We start from the raw sequence: 16,343 nt of genomic DNA, 5'->3' as shown, positions 1-16,343 counted from the left end.
CACACTGACGGAGCCATATAGGGACGGGGAGCCATGGCCCCCCCCTCCCCCATCAAAAATAGTTTTTCAAAATTATAAACATATATATCTATAATAATAATAATATGATTTATAAAAAAATAATTATTTCTAATGCTTAGTTTCTTTTATCTTAACTCAATTAACTTACAATTTAGGATAAAAGTTATTTCTTTTCCGCGAAAATAAAAAGCTCATCATTTGTTGCTTCTCTTTTGGTCAATTATAATTTTAACATTTTTAAGAATTTTTGATACTTTTTTCTTAACACAAACATACATATTAGTTGTTTCTCTTTCTTTCTCACTTTTTATTCTCTGAACACCTAATGTGTACTTTTTATCTTGATATTATTGTTGTGCAAGCTATACTTTGATAAAATAATCATTTCCTTCTAAATATATGTAATGCTTAGCATATAATGTATTTTTCCTATCTTAATGCTAAATTTTTTTATGCATTTTCAAGTAGATGATTATAGATTTTATCTATTTTTATTTATAATAATTATATAAACAATTTATCATTTTTTATGTAATTGATTATTTTTCTTCATAACTTTGTATTTATATTGCAATTTAGTGTGATATTGCATATTAAAAATATTCATGAAATTTATTTTGGTTCCCCCAAAATTTTAATTGAGGCTCCGTGACTGGTAAACCATCTTAATAACTAGTTATTTCGATGTCAAGTGTCATATAAGTTAGTTTGAAAAAAATAAAAAAAGACTTAACGAGGAAGTTAGCACCTGGCAGCAGAATGAAGGCAAAGCCAAAAGCACTTGAAATGAAAAGAAAACCTTTCCCTCTCCTCTTCCCTCACACTCACTCTTCATTCCAAACCCCATTGCTCCTCCCGCACTCAACTCAACCAAGGTTCTCATCACTTCTTTTTCTTTCTTTTTTCGAATGTTTAAATGTAAATGCTTTGAAGCGCTTTTCTATCCTCAACTTGGTTCTGAATTCTGATACTCCCCTCCACATTCGCTTCGATATTCCGCGCTTAATTCCATTCATGTCCTTTTGTTTTATTACGATCATTGTGAAAGCTTTGCTTGGGCTTCCTCTTCACCGTTTCAATAGTGTGGGAGCAAAACTGTTTTACTTTTTTTAATATTTGGTTTCAATTTTGACGCCAGCACAAGCATTGTTCCCTGTGCTGGTAATCGGCTACGAAATGGAACTCTTCAATTTTTTTTTCTTCTAGTTATTATCCGAAAATAAGTAAAACATTCTTGGTTAAGAGTAATATAGTTCTTTATGCATTAGGCAACTGCTAATTACTTGCCTTTTGTTTATAAATTAAATTCTCTCTCTGTGTGTGTTGGTGAAAATATATTTAGGAAATTTGTGTGGAATGATTAGTTTGGATTAACAAATGTTACCGCGGTTACACTTTTGCTTGGGTTTGATACCCCCCCCCCCCCCCCCCCCCCAAGAAAAAAAAGTACTGATTGAAGAATGAATAAGTTAGGTTTGGTTTGGGAAATTTCTGGAGTGTTTAGCTTGGATTAACAGATATTACCGAGGTTATAACTTTTTGAAATGCATATGATTGAGGTTTGAGGGTTTGATTTTGTTTTCCTTACAAATACTGGTTGAAGAATAAATTAGGTTTTAATCTAATGCATTCCGCCAATCCTTAAGTTAAATATTTTACTATGCCTTCAAGAAAATTTGAATGATAAATTGCTAATGTATGTGTTATTTATTCTGTACAATCTAGATTATATGCTAGTTACCACTTAAAAAGTACTATTTTATTGTTGATCTGATGATATTCCAGTATGTAGGAGATTGACAAGTTCTTGTTTACCCTTTTTTTTTTGTTTTCTAGGATAGTGGGATGATCTGAGCTTTTTGCCATGGAAACAAGAGAACATGTTGTTGCACCAAAAAAACCAACCCTTACACCTAAGGCTATAATACACCAAAATTTTGGCAATAGGGCTTGCTATGTGGTGGAGGAAGTGAAGGAGCTTCCTCAAACTGAATGTCCAGGATTGAGTATTCCACAAATGGGTCCTTGCCTTTATCGTTGCACATTGCAGCTTCCAGAACTTTCTGTTGTTTCAGGGACCTTTAAGAAAAAGAAGGATGCAGAGCAATCTGCAGCAGAGATTGCTATAGAGAAGGTATCATTCAGTTCCGATCATTGTGTAAATTATTAATTCTTATTATGTCATCATTCTGTGTATGATTGTTGTGAACTTGTGATATGAACAGCATTTACTTTTCTTCAGTCACAATTATGTTGAATCTAGCTACAGCCTTATCTCACCTGCCTTTTGAATTTTTTTATCAATTTGTTCTAACAAGTGTTATCTCACGTGCCTTATGAATGGCTATTAATGATTATATTTAGTTTTAGTCCTACTTTGAAGATGATCATGGTCAAGTGGGTAGGATGGGTTTGTTTTCTTGCATTTGAAAATGTCAATGCCAGACACTTTGGTATTGCCTCTTATGTGAATATTACTCTTTTGTGTCTTCTAGGATAGCAAAGGGAGTATTTTCAGTAATAATCATGCTTCTGTAATGTGTTATTCATTTAACCGGAAGTCTGGAACTTAAATTGCCGGAATTTTTTATGGATGTTTTTTTTTTTTTTGGCCATTTCCCTGTATTGGAGGGGATTTTTTATGTGGGCTTGATCGTATTTATCCGGACTCATTGTCTCATTGTTTCAAACATATATATAATCTCTCAAAAATGTTATGGATAGGCATATAATTTTTTTTTTTCTGATATTGATTCTACTGCTAGAGGGCGAGCCCTGGTGCAGCGGTAAAGTTGTGCCTTGGTGACTTGTTGGTCATGGGTTCGAATCTGGAAACAGTCTCTTTGCATATGCAAGGGTAAGGCTGCGTACAATATCCCTCCCCCATACCTTCGCATAGCGAAGAGCCTCCGGGCAATGGGGTACGAAGTTTTTTTTTATATTGATTCTACTGCTACAATTTGTTTTATATGTATGCATCCTATTTCAATGGTAATGTGATGTTTTCTTATAAATTTTTTCTGCTACATAGGAACTGGCTTTATATTGTTATATCTTTTATTCAAGTGTTTATTGTCTTGAGGATTATGACATTTTAACTTTCACCGTGATACAACTATTAATTAGTCTCCTGCAGCTTGGCATTTGTACAGAGGCCATTGATCCCACTCCACAGGAAGCACAAGAAAGTTTAGTATCTCGAATTGCCTACATATTTTCTGAAAAGGTAGGTAATTTGTTTTAACCTTGTATATTAGGCCATGAAGCTAGGACACACATCCTGTATAAATTTTAAAGATAAAATGACGGAGGATTGGATAAAAGTGCTATATTCTTTTGGTTCTTTAGTCTTTACCAAATTGTTTAGTGGCAAGCAAATAATTCTTTTAGCACTGGTCTGATCCCTAAAATCTGTTGGACATTTCTAGTTGGGAGACATTAAATTCTATGAATTCTTTATATCTACTTCATTTGCGGTTTTTGTCTCTTCCTTCTATACTTTAATTTTAGTAAAGAATTTACAATTATCTTGGATAGCTATATCACAGTGACAAATTAGTCAAAAGGAAATTTAACTTTAGATGCCATGTTGTTCCAGTATTGTCTGTTAGTGAATTTTAAATCAGTCTGATATCCATTTTTCTTTGCCATTTGATACTTCTACAGTTTGTTGTATGTGATCATCCACTCAGTGGTCACATTCGAGCAACTTTGTTGAGGAAAGGTGATCTTTGTGGTTCCATTCCTATTTCTGTCATTGCTTTCTATGATGCAAAGCTTTTCAGCTTGTGTAAATGTATTAATCCTGAGGTGGAGTCAAACCCATTTTTAGTTATTTCATACATAATGAATGCCACTGCAAACTTACACCAGTTTCTTGCTACTTCTGAACGACATCTCTGGATTAGAAGGCTGAGTCCATATCCACAAGATATTATAGAGTCATTGATGAAAGAAAATGGTTCTCAAGAATGCATTCAGGTTACTGCCGTACACATTCCTAGTTCAGTGGAACAATCTATTGAAGCAGTGACTCTTCATATTTCTTCAAGAGAATATTACCTTGATATCATTGCATATGAACTTGGTTTTGAAGATGCCTCCAATGTTCTGATTTCAAGGTATGATGACTGATGACATTACAGAAAAGTTTCCTAGTTTTGATGATTGCTTTCTAACTTATTCTTGTCTACTGGGGCTCTACAGGAATTTGGGAAAAGCTTCTTCTGAGACAAGGCTGTTCTTTACTGCTTCAAAATCATATCTACTGGATCTATCTTCTAAATTTCCAAATGGAAAAGAAACCCTTTATTTAAAGGGATCTCTGAATGTAAGGGCAAGTTACTTCGCGGGGCAAGATATAACTGGTGATGCAATATTAGCATCCATTGGATATACACGGAAATCTAGAGATCTTTTCTATGAGGATGTTACGGTTCGGTTATATTACAGGTCTCTTTAAATTCAAATGATTCATTGAATTGTTTATTGCATAATTGTCAACCTTGTATTGCCTTCAAGGTTAAACTTACTAGTAATACTTGATATAAATAAAGGTGTTACTGTTATCATGTCATGCACTTTTGCTGTATCATAGTGGCCAACCAAAGTATTTTTTTTGCTTTTGCAGAACAACTTCTAAAATGTTTTTGTTGGTGCTTTGATTGTAGAAAACTTCATCTTTACTCCTTTGTTATCTGAACTAAAGTAATGCTGATTATTTTATCTGCCTTATTCTGCTCTTTCTATTCTGACAAACTTACTATTAATGATCAATCTATCTAAACAATAATTTCTCCAGGTGTTTCCTAGGCACCACCATGATTACTGAAGTTTATAGAGATAAAAAAATGATAGTAGAGGAAGAGAAACAAGGAACAGATAAAGTAATTAGGCTGTAACCAGTGGCAAATCCAGAATTTTTTCTTAGTGGGGGCAAAAAATAATAATACTATTTTTATGGAAGAAAAATATCACAAGCTTTTAAAAAATACATAATGTGATGACAAAAAAAAAAAATCCTGCTGTCTCTCCAAACTGAATGTTTACAATAGGTAGGAGCCTTTTATTCTTAAACTCAGAAGTTTACCTGTTCTTCTGATAGAAACTGGATCAGAAACTAAGTGGATTTTATTGAATAATCAGGATATTCGATAGACCTTGTTTTCTCCCCACTCTCTAACAGTACAATCCTTACTCGGATGATAGATATTTCTCTCAAGCTCCTCTTGTTTATAGGCAACATGCCTTATTTAAATTATTCCAGCCTACTAACTAACTAACTAAGGGCTATGGGTACCCAACATCTTCAGACTTTGGTTTCTCATATGCCTTACCCTTTTTGAGTCTGACATAGTCAAATTTTGTCCCTTGAATTGTACATTTGCCAAACATTTTCTTTGGTGAACATCATTTACAATTTTGTCTTTTTTGGGCAATAAGGATTTGTCAATATCTATCTCTGCAAAATTGTGCAAGTTTGCATCATTTAATGACTATCAGATTGCAATACAGGATGCTTCTAGGGAAGACCCCAGGTGGGATTTATAAATTGTCTAGAGAGGCAATGCTCGCATCTGAGTTGCCATCAAGATTCACCTCAAGAGCAAACTGGAGGGGTTCTCTTCCCAGGGATATACTTTGTATGTTTTGCCGCCAGCACCGTCTGTCTGAACCTCTCTTTTCATTTCATCCTATCAAAACAACATCTGGATTATCAGGATCATGTTTGAAGGTTGCAGAATCTGATGAGAATGTGATTGAATGTGTCAATGGGGTCTCTGTAACAAGTCCAAAGCATTCAGATTCTGAGTTGTTTAAATGTGAAATAAAATTACTTTCTAGGTGTGGAGATTTAATACTTTCGTGTTCCCCAAAGGATTGTTATAAGAAGCAGAATGATGCTATTCAGAATGCTTCATTGAAAGTTCTATCATGGCTGAACATGTGTTTTAGGAGTATGATTCTCCCTTTTGAGCAGCTTTATGAGACTGCAGACAACTTTAATATTCAGATCTATTTCAAAAACATTATCAGAGATATTTTAGCAGGCCAATCAACTCACAATGGTCAGCTTAATGGAATTCAATGCAATAATTTAGTTGAATCAATCTATATGAATTCTTCATGTGACATGCTGGGAAATATAGTGCACTCGTTAAAGATTGAAGGTCCATATTCTGGTGTCTGTCCATCCAATGGATCTTTACCTTGTATAAGGTATTCAGTTTCTTTGGCTGTAGAGGGTGAGAATCTGAAAGAAGTTATTGAAGTTTGTGATGAGTTTGAGTTTGAAGTGGGAATTGGTGCTGTGGTTTCCTATGTTGAAGATGTTGTGATGCAGATGTCTGTTGGTCAGTGCGCTTATTTCTCTTCAAACTTACTTACTACTGAGTTGATTTTTGCTTCAGCTGGTGATTCAGTCAAAATGCTGGCCTCGTTATCTTCTAGTGAGTTGCCTTCTCTCAACTTCCCCCCCTGGTTCAGTGTGGGTTAAATTGCTGACTGTGTCAATGCCTTTATATTTTTATTTTTCAGAAGACTGTTGTATGGAATATGAAATAAGTTTGATCAGGGTTGCTGAACCTCCTGAGGAAAGAATGGAGCAGGCTCTTTTTAGCCCTCCACTTTCAAAGCAACGAGTGGAATTTGCAGTGCAACAAATTCTAGAATCCCATGCTACTACGTTGGTATACAAAATATTTTCGTCTTTGGTTTTCTTTGGTTATTCTGAATTGTGAATTTGATGTTCTCTTTCATCACAGATTGATTTTGGATGTGGTTCTGGAAGCTTGTTGGAAGCATTGTTAAATTATCCAACGTCTTTAAAGAAAATGGCTGGTGTTGATATTTCACAGAAGGGTCTTAGCCGTGCTGCAAAGGTTGCATCTTACATTCACTTTCATATAACAGTTTTCATTTTTGTTTTTTTAGAGTACTCAGGGTGGAATGAAAATGTTCAGAGCAAAGTTAGAGTAAAAAAGGAGTGTTTCAAGGAGTGGTCTAGGTGTAGAAATTCTGAAACTTGGGATAAGTATAAGATAGCTAGAAATGAAACCAAAAAGGCGGTGAGTGAGGCAAGAGCCCAAGCTTTTGACGGACTATACCAAGCTCTAGGAACCAGGGACGGAGAAAGATCTATATATAGGCTTGCTAAGGGTAGAGAGAGGAAGACTAGAGATTTGGATCAAGTAAAGTGTGTTAAGGATGAAGAAGGCAAAGTCTTAGTGCATGAAAAGGATATCAAGGAAAGGTGGAAGGCGTATTTCCACAACTTATTTAATGATGGTTATGGATATGACTCTAGCAGTCTAGACACAAGAGAAGAGGACCGGAACTATAAGTACTATCGTCGGATTCAGAAACAGGAAGTAAAGGAAGCGTTGAAAAGAATGAGTAATGGTAAGGCGGTGGGGCCAGACAACATACCTATTGAAGTGTGGAAAACTCTTGGAGATAGAGGTCTTGAGTGGCTCACCGAACTCTTTAACGAAATTATGAGGTCAAAACGCATGCCGGAGGAATGGAGGAGAAGCACGTTAGTGCCAATCTATAAGAACAAGGGGGATATACAAAATTGTGCAAATTATAGGGGAATCAAGCTCATGAGTCATACCATGAAATTATGGGAAAGAGTGATCGAACGGAGATTAAGAAAGGAGACTCAAGTTACTGAGAATCAATTTGGTTTCATGCCGGGAAGGTCGACCATGGAAGCGATTTATTTATTACGGCGGGTGATGGAGCAATATCGCATGGCCCAACAAGACTTGCACTTGATTTTTATTGACTTGGAGAAAGCGTATGATAGAGTGCCTAGAGAGATTTTGTGGAAAGCTCTAGAGAAGAAAGGGGTTAGGGTTGCATATATTCGAGCTATCCAAGATATGTATGATAGGGTATCGACTAGTGTTAGGACACAGGGTGGAGAGTCAGACGATTTTCCCATCACAATTGGTTTACATCAAGGGTCAACCCTTAGCCCCTACCTTTTTACCTTAATTCTGGATGTCCTCACAGAACAAATCCAAGAGATAGCGCCGAGATGCATGCTTTTTGCAGATGACATAGTCCTCCTTGGAGAGTCGAGGGAGGAGTTGAATGAGAGGTTGGAAACTTGGAGACGAGCTCTAGAAACACATGGCTTTCGCCTAAGCAGAAGCAAATCGGAGTATATGGAATGTAAGTTCAACAAAAGAAGGAGGGTTTCTAACTCAGAGGTGAAAATAGGAGACCATATTATCCCTCAAGTCACACGGTTTAAATATCTTGGGTCTGTAATACAGGATGATGGGGAAATTGAAGGGGATGTGAATCATCGCATTCAAGCAGGATGGATGAAATGGAGAAAAGCATCGGGGGTGTTATGTGATGCAAAGGTACCGATCAAGCTAAAGGGAAAATTTTATCGGACTGCGGTAAGACCGGCGATTTTGTACGGAACAGAATGTTGGGCGGTCAAGAGCCAACATGAGAATAAAGTAGGTGTAGCGGAGATGAGGATGTTGCGGTGGATGTGTGGTAAGACTCGACAGGATAAAATTAGAAACGAAGCTATTAGAGAGAGGGTTGGAGTAGCGCCTATTGTAGAGAAGATGGTGGAAAATAAACTTAGGTGGTTTGGGCATGTAGAGAGAAGACCGGTAGACTCTGTAGTGAGGAGAGTAGACCAGATGGAGAGAAGACAAACAATTCGAGGCAGAGGAAGACCCAAAAAGACTATAAGAGAGGTTATCAAAAAGGATCTCGAAATTAATGGTTTGGATAGAAGTATGGTACTTGATAGAACATTATGGCGGAAGTTGATCCATGTAGCCGACCCCACCTAGTGGGATAAGGCGTTGTTGTTGTTGTTGTTGTAGAGTACTCAGGGTGTATGCTTAGTTGTACAATACCAAGTTTGATTCAGTTTTTCAAAACATATAATGTTGGGGTAGTCTTGTCAGAACAAGATAGATCTTAAAAACATGTCAAAGTGATGAATGTTATAGACTTAGTTACATGTCCCAAATTTTTTGCTTAGTTTGAGAAGGCTGTTATTTTGTCCATTCTGTGTGTAAGTCTTGTTTGTTCATCACCTGAAGTTAGCAAATTGTTGCTATGCGCATAATAGTGTCCGTAACTTTTGAAAATATCAAAGTAATAGGTCATACTATTTTATTATTTTTTGATCAATAACACCTAACACGGATGAGCTCTTTTTAGTTGAGGGAATTAATTTAATATTCGAGGATGATATCTTTGATTAAAGTAGCATCTGGCTCACATTTAGTAAGTATGCACATTTGATCTTGGAGATCATGGTCTTGGAGGACCTAGTTCTTTGTGTGGGAAACCCACATCATAATTTTATTCTTGGGTATAAATGTGAAATTTCATCATGAAATTGTTTGATCCAAGTGACAGGCTAGCTCACTTAGTCGAAAAACGCTTGGTTTTTGTTGTGTGTATATATTTCTGTTAGTAAAACTACTTGGTATTGTGTGCACGAGTTCTGCAGGTACTTAATTCAAAACTAGTCACAAATTCAGATGCTGGTGGGCAATTGACAAGCATCAAATCAGTAATTCTTTATGAAGGTTCGATTACAAATTTTGGCTCTCAATTGCATGGATTTGATATCGGCACTTGTTTAGAGGTAAATTTCATAATCCTTTATATGTTCTGCCATTGTTCACTTCATTTTGATATGGCTGTCATAATGTAAGACTTATTTCATATCTATTCTTTCTACAAGTAAATCATATATAATGATACATGATTTGATTATTGTTGAGTTTAGAATATGTTTAGTATCTAACAAAAGAGTTTGCCGTCAATAACTTGGGTTTGATCTATTAAATTGCATTGTGTCATGATTTCTGTATGACCAGGCAATGCTTTTACACCAATCTAATATAAACTGGAATTAAATTATCTTCATGTGAAATTGGAAGTGAAAAAAAGAGTTAGACTGTGAACAATGGAAATTTGCAATCATGGGAATAGCTACATGGGATGAAATTAGTTGGTAGAGCAGGTGAGGAAGATGAACATTTATGATGATTTCAAATTTTCTTATTTCTCTGCAGTGACTGCCAGTAACTGGTTTCATAGTAGTATGCTCATGTTTGCAAGCATTCATTCATCTACACATTCTATTTCAAGCACCTTAGTCTTATTAACTATGTAATGCTGCTTAGCGTGGCCATTATCATTCTTTAGCCAATGCATGAACGAACAGTTAAATACTTCTGCATTGTTATAACTAGGAATTGCATATGTATACCTCTCGTTACTTTCTGCACCAATTCACTGGAAATATACTTCATAGTTTATATTAAATATTTGAATTGTTCTTGTATTATGTTATCACTGTCATGTTCCTGTGCCCTGTGATAACATAATTTTTTCCTTGTGCAACACTATTTACACCTATGAATCCTTTGATATGAATCGCTTATACAATTTAGGTGATTGAACATATGGATGAAGATCAAGCTTGTCTATTTGGGGATGTGGCATTAAGTTCTTTTCGTCCAAGGATTCTCATTGTTTCAACGCCAAATTTTGAATACAATGTAGTACTCCAGAAGTCGAATCCTCCAACCCAAGAACAAGAGGAATCAGACGAGAAAACCCTCTTACAGTCATGTAAATTTCGTAATCATGATCACAAATTTGAGTGGACAAGAGAGCAGTTCACCCAATGGGCATGCGACTTGGCTGCTCGGCACAATTACAATGTGGAGTTTAGTGGGGTTGGTGGTTCTGCTGATGTTGAACCCGGCTATGCTTCACAGATTGCCGTGTTTAAAAGGGATTGGAAACTTGAAGATGATGTACTGAAGCATGCTGATGAACACCATTATAGTATAATATGGGAATGGAATAGTAAAAAAGAATAAATTCTTTGAAAACTATACAGTGAGACTCGTACAGTTCTTTTAGGTAATCGGATTGCCGGTGTTTTTGAAAGCAGACAAGCAGGATAGATTGTGGATGCTAGGAGAGAAGAGCAAGAGAATTTACAGGTTTAGGCAGGGCACTGATTAGAGAAAAAGGAAATAGTTGATAATAATATTGCCATTCGTTGCATTTCTCAATATTATTAGCATATTACATCTACCTTATCGGTTCAATAAAGAATATATGATTTAAAATTAACTTCCAAAGAGTATATTATGTCAAGCAAATTATCAATCATATTTTCAATAATATTTTGATTCTTTAATTTTATGGATAATCTATAATTTAAATTGATTCTGTAACATGACAATAAGAATAATGAGGTATATTGGATTAAGATTTGAAGGGATTATAAAAAGGCTCTTTTTAATATAAAAAAGTTTTCTAATATATCATCAGGACTTTTAAATAAGAAAAATTATTATGTACTGATCATATAAAATAATTTATATTATTATTTAATTATAAATTTTGTTTGTGTATCATCACTAAACTCTTTAAATAATATAAATATATACAAATTTGATGGCATTTCACTAAGATTTTTTTTTGTAAGTTATAAAAAATCTTTTGATATTAAAAAATATGTGACTAAGTTATTCTGCAATAAGTTAGGAATTGATTAAAAAATTGACATATAGTTGCTTAAATATCACTCAAAACTGTTCTAAGTTATTCTGCAATAAGTTAGGAATTGATTAAAAAATTGAAATTATTCCTCTTCCTTTCAAAATTTCTTATCATTTACATTTATGGCTTTGCATTGCATTTCCTGTATCTTTCTTTAAAATTTAAAATTAGTGCTCTACTTCAGCCAAAGTGTCCTCATCAGTAATTATAAGATACATGCAATATCCTCGTACCTTTCATAGGCCATCACTTGCCAAAATGATGAATTCAGTGTCTTCATCGATCTTCCGAATGGTTCTGCCGTAATGTGCTCCTTCAGTTTTCCATCTCCAAATGCTCATGCCATTGCTAATTGGCCATCCACTCTGGGAACATTCCCTAACTAAATCATATATTTTTGCAAATTCAGTACTGGACTTGGTTAAGCCTCATTAATGACCCACTTTCAACCAACTTTAATTACTCATTACCTGGTTTCTTAGACACAAAACCTCCTCTACTCTCAATAAGATCTTTTTCCTTCTCTGGTTCATGATCCACAGTATGTGGTTTTGCTCGACCATTTTTGCATGATATTGCTCGAGAATCACCAACATTGACTACCAGTAGCTTTACTCCATTAATTAGTATTGCTGCAACAGCTGTTGATCCTCCACGAGAATCAGCTATGCTTTCTAAAATGTCATCATCCATGGCTTTACATGCTTTCTTAACAGCATGCACTGGATTTTCCCAGAATTCAGGCTATCCATGCATAGTTAAGAAATCAAATATTAGTGAGAATAGTAATGGTGTAGACTGAAATAAAACAGTTACTACAGGATATACCTCAGTATATTTTCGAATAGATGACTTTGCAAGTATTTTGCAACTTCATGACCGGAGTGACCATCAAATATTGCATACAACCCTAAGTCATAACCATCGAGATTCCTGTGTTGATTCATCTGTCCTTGGATCAAGTGATATCCATGGATGAAATGTCGTGTAGAAGGCTTATTCTTTTCATCTGCATCTTTTGTGACTGGACCTTTGTAGTGTTGTTCCTGTGTTTAGCAAAAGTTACTTTGTGAACTTCAAGCTTTCCTTTATTAGACGATCATTTGATTTTGGTTAGAACATGCATGGAAATGAAGTTTTGTAGAGAATGAAAAGCTAAAATGTTTATTTAATCAAGAAAGAAGTGTCAAGCTGCAAAGCTATTTCTCATAATCGTAGACTGAGAAAAATCATGTGGATAATCTGTTTAATTATTGCACTTAAAAGCAATGCTAAAATCTATACTTGATTGTATAAGGGCAAGAGGTAAATAGCTTGCTTATGTAACAGAAGCTGGAAGGAATGATAGAGACTAAGAATCATAGGTAAATGGCTTGGACTCCCTGTGGAGTAAATGCCCAAATGAGAAGGTTAGTATGTCTCACTTATTTAAGTGGAAATGGTCAGATTAGAGACTGAGATACATAGATTCATTTGAGAGGAAAAAACAGTTACAAATCATTGTGTTTTTCACATACCCATCCAAGAGCATTTTTCAGATTATAATTGCAGATTCGTTCACCGTTGGATCGGGATGATTTTTGAGCAGCAGGTTCTAAACACATGATATTTCAAATTGTCAGGTTGGATCTTGAAAAAAATATCTGGAGAAAGATAAGTGTTTCGCATTCTCTGCTCTATATTTTGTAATTTTATCTTCTTGTCTCCATTGTACCAATTAGGGGTCTGTTTTGATTTAATTGTTTATAGCACGTTTTAATGCACTTGTTGGAGGCTTTCTTGTATCTTCATTGATTATAGGAGAATTATTTCTTTGGTCTGGATGATCTATAATTTTTATCTTTGCATTGAGGGGTTTTCATGTTAAACAGATTGTTTCTATTTTTTTTTTAAATTTCTATTTTACACTTTATACTTTATTGGTGGTTCTCACACGTTCTTGCAATAGGAAAATTGATTTTCACTATAGAGTTTATTTTTGTGTTGGCTTATTTACCCCATAAAAAATGTACATGAATATTAGTAAGAATGCATGTAATGACAAGACTTCGTTAGAGAAAGATAGGATACCTCTGTAGCCGTTGGACCATCATCCTCTGGTAAGTACTTTGCTTCCTCTTGATGGTCATCCACTACATCATCATCATCATCATTTGCTTTTTCTGCATCCGTGTTGTCACCAACATCATTCTTATCCTTATTCTCATTATAATTCTCTTCTATAGTAAAGTTATCCTCTGGCTGCTGTTAACTGGAAATTAAAGATTTGCTGTCTAAGACAATGAGGAAGGTGCACTACCAAGAAATTAATCAAACTGAATATTTTGGCAATAAGGATATGCATAATAATTTATTCCATGAAATCAACCAAACAAGTACTGGACAGGTAGGAGACAAATACAGGAGACAAAATATGGGACAATGTTCTGAAAACGTGGTAGAAACTTTTGAAAGAATGTCTGATGATGAGTCATAAGACAAAATGCTTTATTTCTTTGACTTTAGAACAATTCTTTTAGTAACTTTAATGTCATATTCTGATTCAGATCTCACAAGAAGTGAAAGAACCCCTGCCACTCCATTGTTGTAGTTACTCAACATGTAATATTAGCACTATTTTCAACTACACACACGCACATAACAACCGTTCTTTAACATGTAATATTAGCATCATACTTTCATTAATTGCAATGATAATGCTTAGAAAAATGGCAGAGAATAACCTTTCTTTCAAGAGAGTCCACATAGCTTTCCCTACTTGATATCCTCCTCTTTGAATATAAAAGGAAGTATATTAGAACATCATTCCATATAAGCTGATATATCAGCAGAGAGAGGACAGAAAACCACAACCACTGTCTTGTGTTAATTTACTGCTGGATCTTACTAAATTTTAGGAATGTGTTACCAATTTATTCAAGTTCTTTTACGATTCTGATCAAGCAGAAGTATAATAAAGGTGCTATAACAAACAAAGAGGAGTCCTAACAACACATACTCTCACTCATTGGTTAAAATGTAATGAAAATTTTAAAATAAAAAAAAGTCATTAAATAAGATACAGAACCAACGGAATTCTTTTTTATTTCTAATAAATTTCAACCAATGAAAAAGAGAGTATTCAAAAGAGTGTGTTGGAGAATATGACCCAAGCATTTCTCAACAAACAAATGTTGCTAAATGGCACTAATACAATCTAGTTCTTAGATGTGACAGTTTTCTTCAGCCAGAAAAACAAATTCGAGTATATGAATTCAATTGCCACGGTTTGTTTTGTGAGAAGCCTAAGGCTATGTTTGGATGGAAGAATTTGGAAAGCAATGTAAGGAGGAGCAATTTTCCGTTTTGAGAATAATATTCTTCTGCTTCAAAATCCTCTGTCCAAACAAACCCTTGGACACATAAAAGTTGCATGCAAATACCTTGAATTCAGAAGGATGTCCATCACTAATCAAGGTTGACTTTCTTTAATTCAAGTTAGAATTGGCCTGCCCAAGACAAAACCAAAATACATATCAAGCGCGAAATACTTAAAGAGTGAAAACAAGATGTAAGCGTCATATTCAATTATGATGGTGCACAAAGTCATCACTTGATATCAACAAACTATTTATTTGGATTACGCTAACTAGAATTTCTTTACATAATTTTTGTTTGGAAACAAATGGAGGAGAGGAAAGGGATTCTTTTTGAAAAATAAATTTCAAATATTTTGAATGGATAAAACTAAAATCCCTTCCTTCTCTTCCAAATATAAATAATACTAATAAATTATTTTCTTCTCTTTCAAGTAAGTGTTTTTCTTCTCTCTTTCCTTCTATTAAAATCGTTCCTCTTCTTCGTTTCCCTCCGTTACATGTTTAGTTTTGCTTTCAATCATTTGATGTGGTTTTTTCACGTCTACAGACTACACAGAAGCTTCAACTTGTCTTAGACAACTTTGACGCGATTTCCTGGCTTTTAAACATGTTGCCAAACACTCATTAAAGTGTTTTTCGATGTGCTCGGAACATCTCCAAATTCTCACTTTGACGCTAGCGTATATATAACTGCGGTTCACTTAATACATGATTAGTAAATAAGTAACCATGCGGCATATATACACATGCATACGTTCTCCTTTTCCAATAAAATGATAACAAAAAAACTTAGATGGGGTGTCACACACATATTAAGCAGCGTGGGTACGTACCTTCATCATATTTGTTTGATGCATGACTTTGTCTTGGTTGAGTTCTGAGGATATGACAAACAAAAGAGTTTGGAAACTTTGAGAAAGAAATGAAAGCATGGTGAACTATAAAACATATTTGTTAGTGTGTGAACCATGTGTTCGGAAAAACCCAAATTTCATATCCATTAAAAATAAATTCAAATTAGAATATATAAGAAATATAACCTTTACCCCTTGAGTTAGATGAGCTTACTAGAAATTTTAGTGTTATGTATAATAACATTATTTGTTTTAGGTTAAATTATTCATTTGATTCCTATAATTTGAAAATGATTTTTCTAGTTTCTATAATTTAGATTTTAATTATATTTTAGTCCCTTTAGTTTTGAAAGTAATTTTTTTTAGTTCTTATAATTTGTATTTTAATTCTCATATAGTTTGAAAGTGGTTTTTTTTAGTCTTATACTTTATATTTTAATTCTATTTTATTTCTTATCATCAAAATATGAGTAATATTATCTATTGTAATTAACTATAAAAATATTAACAAGTAATTTATAACTAATTTATC

General features: G+C 34.5%; 1 protein-coding gene and 1 long non-coding RNA gene across 8 annotated transcripts; one reads left to right on the top strand and one right to left on the bottom strand.

Annotated features, from left to right (window-relative positions):
- The first annotated feature begins 740 nt into the window (after nucleotides 1-740).
- LOC114412642 (small RNA 2'-O-methyltransferase-like) lies at nucleotides 741-11,166 on the top strand. 3 transcript variants are annotated; one of them, XM_028376610.1, is made up of 10 exons: nucleotides 741-896; nucleotides 1,858-2,155; nucleotides 3,158-3,247; nucleotides 3,688-4,142; nucleotides 4,228-4,473; nucleotides 5,536-6,470; nucleotides 6,562-6,710; nucleotides 6,786-6,902; nucleotides 9,521-9,658; nucleotides 10,473-11,166. In XM_028376610.1, the coding sequence occupies exons 2-10, from the start codon at nucleotides 1,886-1,888 to the stop codon at nucleotides 10,905-10,907; spliced, it is 2,835 nt and encodes a 944-aa protein (XP_028232411.1). In that variant the 5' UTR covers nucleotides 741-896; nucleotides 1,858-1,885; the 3' UTR covers nucleotides 10,908-11,166. The 3 variants fall into 3 exon arrangements, with proteins under 3 accessions (XP_028232411.1, XP_028232410.1, XP_028232412.1); XM_028376609.1 differs by having other exon boundaries at nucleotides 6,559-6,710; XM_028376611.1 differs by lacking the exon at nucleotides 10,473-11,166 and having other exon boundaries at nucleotides 6,559-6,710; nucleotides 6,786-6,964; nucleotides 8,893-9,654.
- On the bottom strand, nucleotides 5,650-15,936 carry LOC114412643. Of its 5 annotated transcripts, none has more exons than XR_003666804.1 (8): nucleotides 15,791-15,936; nucleotides 15,021-15,086; nucleotides 14,322-14,369; nucleotides 13,669-13,849; nucleotides 12,427-12,644; nucleotides 12,069-12,342; nucleotides 11,832-11,980; nucleotides 5,650-5,714 (listed from the first exon to the last, which is right to left on the bottom strand). It is a non-coding gene; the product is annotated as an uncharacterized LOC114412643 (long non-coding RNA). The 5 variants fall into 5 exon arrangements; XR_003666802.1 differs by lacking the exon at nucleotides 5,650-5,714 and adding an exon at nucleotides 10,873-11,004; XR_003666801.1 differs by lacking the exon at nucleotides 5,650-5,714 and having other exon boundaries at nucleotides 11,663-11,980; nucleotides 13,669-13,867.
- Nucleotides 15,937-16,343: the final 407 nt, after the last annotated feature.

Source organism: Glycine soja, chromosome 5, assembly GCF_004193775.1.
Source record: "Glycine soja cultivar W05 chromosome 5, ASM419377v2, whole genome shotgun sequence".
Classification (NCBI taxonomy): Eukaryota; Viridiplantae; Streptophyta; class Magnoliopsida; order Fabales; family Fabaceae; genus Glycine; species Glycine soja.
Note: the sequence above shows the minus strand (reverse complement) of the source record. Positions and strands in the feature narration are given on the sequence as shown.